Source organism: Cebus imitator, unplaced genomic scaffold (genome assembly GCF_001604975.1).
Source record: "Cebus imitator isolate Cc_AM_T3 unplaced genomic scaffold, Cebus_imitator-1.0 Scaffold159, whole genome shotgun sequence".
Lineage (NCBI taxonomy): Eukaryota > Metazoa > Chordata > Mammalia > Primates > Cebidae > Cebus > Cebus imitator.
In genome coordinates, this window is record NW_016107474.1 from 4,697,892 (window position 1) to 4,701,868 (window position 3,977).

Consider the following 3,977-nt stretch of genomic DNA (forward strand, 5'->3'; position numbering starts at 1 on the left):
CTCCTTGGCTCATTATTCTCTCCTCTGGACCCTCAGCAACCTTGTTCCTCTGCACACATTCCCTGTTACTGCCATCACAAACCACTGACTCTGTGCCTTAACACAACACACTTGTCTTCCCACCCCTCTAGAGACCGGAAGTCCAAAATGAGCTTTACCGGGCTAAAATCAAGGTGGTGTGGGCAGGGCTGGCTCCTTCTAGAGGCTCCAGGGAGAATCCCTTTCCGCATCTCTGGGCTTCTAGCACCCACCACACTCCTTGGCTCACGGCCACATCACTCCAGTCCCTGCTCAGCGGCACGTGGCCTCTTCTCTTCCATTTGGAATCTCCCCCTCCCTCCCTCTAATAAGAATGCTTGTAGCTTCATTTAGGGTCCACCTAGAAAAATCTCTGCACCCCAAGATCCCTAGCACCCTGACAAGTCCCTCTTGTCCTCAAAGACAGCATGCACAGCTGTCGGGGCTGGGACCTCTAGCGGGGGCCTCTCACAATCTCCTTTGCCTCCAGCTTCAGCAAGCTCTTCTGAAGAAAGGAGCTCATCATCAAGTCACTGTCTTTGGGCTTAAAATAAAAAGCCCAGGCTACGATCTGTGGTGTCATTAAGAGGCTCCAACTTTTGTCCCCTAGAGAATACTTTAGTTCGATCAAGGTGCAGTGTGGCCATTGTACAGTGCAGGGGAGACTGTGCCTCTCTCAGCCACACCAGGGAGGTGACTGCCTGTCATCAACCCTTGGGAAGCTGTTCTGGAACAGACTCTGTCTCTGGAAGGAAAGCCTCTGGGCAATGTGGAACCCAGGCCTTCCAAAACCCTATGCATGCCCTGGGCCACTCCGAGGGCTCTCCCAGCACAGCCCTCACCTTCTAAAGGCGGGAAACTGAGCCTCAGAAGATCTGAGCCCTTTGCCCTCCTGGATCTCCCCGAGGAGCCTTGGGGGTGGAAGGCAGAGGGAACAAAAGAGGAGAGGTCTCCATGGCCTGGTGGAGCCTAAGGCCTGAAGATGAGGGGGACCAGGCACCACTTTCTAGGAGGAAGTCCAGGTTATTTAGGGCTCTCCATGGCCCTCACACAGCCCTTATCCTGCTCCACCCAGTGGGAAGGCACTGCTCTCACCTAGCAGACGCCACCAGGACAGAGGCCGAGTGGGGAGGATGAGGTACCCCCAGACCCCATTGGGGATGTCTGTTCCTCATCAATGCAACATGGAGGGATCAGACCCCGGGGGGAACCAGCCCTGGGGCGAACCACAGAGACTTCTGTGATCAGGGCCACCAGAGAGGATGGCAGGGCCTGACCTAGCACCAGGGGACCCTGCACAGGAAGCTGTCTCTCCCAGACTCCAGGCTCCCGGTCTCTGGGGGGACCAGGGGTCAGGAGGCCACCTCTGGAAGCCTGCCTCAGTTTACCTTTCCAATCTGTGTCCTTTATAGGGATATCCAGCAGCAATTGTTCAGGCACTTCAAGCCCAAATTCTACTTGAACCTGAAATCTATCTGAATTCAAATGCTACTTGAGCTGCAAGGTTGGGGCCTGGAACTGCCCTCCCTGGGGAGGGGCAGAGTGGGACTGGCCCTGCCAGAATCATTTTCTTGCAACTGGAGTATGACTGACTGACAGGTTTGGACAGTCATTTGGGAATTTTCCTCCAACCCTCCACTTTGCCTTGGGTTTGTAGACAGGGGGAGCCATCAATAATGTAACTTGGCATAGACCCCAAAGCTGGGCAGAGCAAAATGGAAGCTTCCGGTGCCGTGGCTGCCCTCCCCATCCATGGCACAGAACACATTTCTTCTCAGAGGTTGCTCCTGGGCTCATCCTCAGGTGGCAACGCTCACAGCATTACAACCACGGCTCTCCACTCATGCCAGGGAAAATGTTAAAGATGTTACATGATACAGCAGTTTTCCAGGTGGGAAAATCAACCAACCACCTTAGAAAACAATTGTACCTCTGAGCTTCAAGTTCTGATTTCCCATCTTGGAAAGTCAAGCAAGACTCGATTCATGAAGCTTTGGGCTCCCAAGTACCGATTCCCACGAGATGTTTAAAGTGTTGTCACCATGTACTCAGCTTCCTGAGATGCTATTTGACTGTACCACTGGGCAGGATAGGCAATTAACAGAAGAGCGTGAGCAGCGACTCCAGGGATGGACTCCCATGTGTCTTTGCTTGAAATACAAGCAAGCGCCCCAGTCACTGAGCCGCCACTGAGGACTCAGCAGCCTCCCCCTTAAGTCCCCTCGCTTCCCGATGTTCCGTTCCCACTGCCCGCCTTCTCTTGCCACCGGCGCCTTCCACAAGCCGTTTCCACCAAGGAAAAGGAATCGTATCGTATGTCCGCTATTCAGAACCTCCACTCTTTCGACCCCTTTGCTGATGCAAGGCAGGGTGATGACCTTCTTCCTGCTGGCACTGAGGATTATATCCATATAAGAATTCAACAGAGAAATGGCAGGAAGACCCTTACTACTGTCCAAGGGATCGCTGATGATTATGACAAAAAGAAGCTAGTGAAGGCGTTTAAGAAGAAGTTTGCCTGCAATAGTACTGAAATTGAGCATCCAGAATATGGAGAATTAATTCAGCCACAGGGTGACCAACGCAAGAACATATGCCAGTTCCTCGTAGAGACTGGACTGGCTAAGGACAATCAGCTAAAGGTTCATGGGTTTTAAGCGCTTGTGGCTCACTGAAGCTTAAGTGAGGTTTTCCTTGCAATGAGTAGAATTTCCCTTCTGTCCCTTGTCACAAGTTTGAAAACCTCACAGCTTGTATAATGCAACCATTTGGGGTCCGCTTTTAACTTGGACTAGTGTAACTCCTTCATGCAATAAACTGAAAAGAGCCATGCTGTTTAGTCTTGAAGTCCCTCATTTAAACAGAGGTCAAGCAGTAGGTGCCTGGTAGTGTCAAGCTTGAAACCAAGCAATTACATCACGTTTCAGCCAAGCCCAGAGCCCTAAGATCACAGACAACCATGGCCAGAAGCTCCTCCACTGTCCCTCTGCAGAGTTCCCTACCCTAAGAGAATGTTACCACCTGAACAGTCCTCAGTGAATCTGAGAGGACAGGATGGGGTAAGGCAGCACCAGCAGCTGTACCACTAGAAGGGAGCCTTTAGTGGTAGAAGACCCCCTGGTGTCTCCAGCTTGACCTGGTCAGAGCTCAGAAAGACCCCTTTCCCTCTAGTGAGATGAGACATCTGGCTTGCCACAAAGGTCTGTTTGACTAGACATATCCTAGCTAAGGGATGTCCAGACATCAGAATGTGAGGCCAACCTTCTATCAGAGTTAAACTTTTGACAAGGGAACAAATCTGAAACTGATGAGTCATGTAGCTAGCTGTAGAGCTTGCACCTTAATAGCAGCGGCTGCCTAATGCCATGTGAAGTGACAAACTGGTTTTTTGTTTTTTTCCCTTTCAGTTTTAATGTTATGTGTAATGTATTTAAACCTTTATTTAAATAAAACTTGTTTTCGGAAAAAAAAAGAAATACAAGGAAGAAAAAGGAATAAATATCTACAAAATGCAATTCAGGAAACTCAGGGAGAGTATTGCCAAGTTTTATGAAAGTGACTCTTCTCAGGCTTATATTTCACCAAAAATAGAGCTTAAGCTTAATCAAAATAGGAATTAAGATTCAATTTATGGCCAGGCATGGAGGCTCATGCCAGTAATCCCAGTGATTTGGGAGGATGAGGTAGGAAAATCACTTGAGCTCCAGAGTTCCAGACCACCCTGGCCAACATAGACTCCATATCTGCCAAAAATTTTTAAAAATTAGCTGGGCTTGGTGGTGCATGCCTGTAGTTTCAGCTGCTTGGGAGGCTGAGGTGGGAGGATCACGTGAGCCCAGGAGTTCAAGGCTGCAGTGAGCTGTAATTACTACTCCAGCCTGCATGACAGAGGGGGACTATGTCTCTGAAAAAAAAAAAAAAAAAAACTGAAAAAAAAAAAAAAAAAAACGTCTAGGGCT

At 49.6% G+C, this 3,977-nt stretch overlaps 1 protein-coding gene across 1 annotated transcript; it reads left to right on the forward strand.

Annotated features, from left to right (window-relative positions):
• The first annotated feature begins 2,197 nt into the window (after nt 1-2,197).
• On the forward strand, nt 2,198-3,391 carry LOC108314685 (eukaryotic translation initiation factor 1-like). Its single transcript, XM_037743923.1, has one exon. The coding sequence runs from the start codon at nt 2,334-2,336 to the stop codon at nt 2,673-2,675; it is 342 nt and encodes a 113-aa protein (XP_037599851.1). The 5' UTR covers nt 2,198-2,333; the 3' UTR covers nt 2,676-3,391.
• The last annotated feature ends 586 nt before the right edge of the window (nt 3,392-3,977 follow it).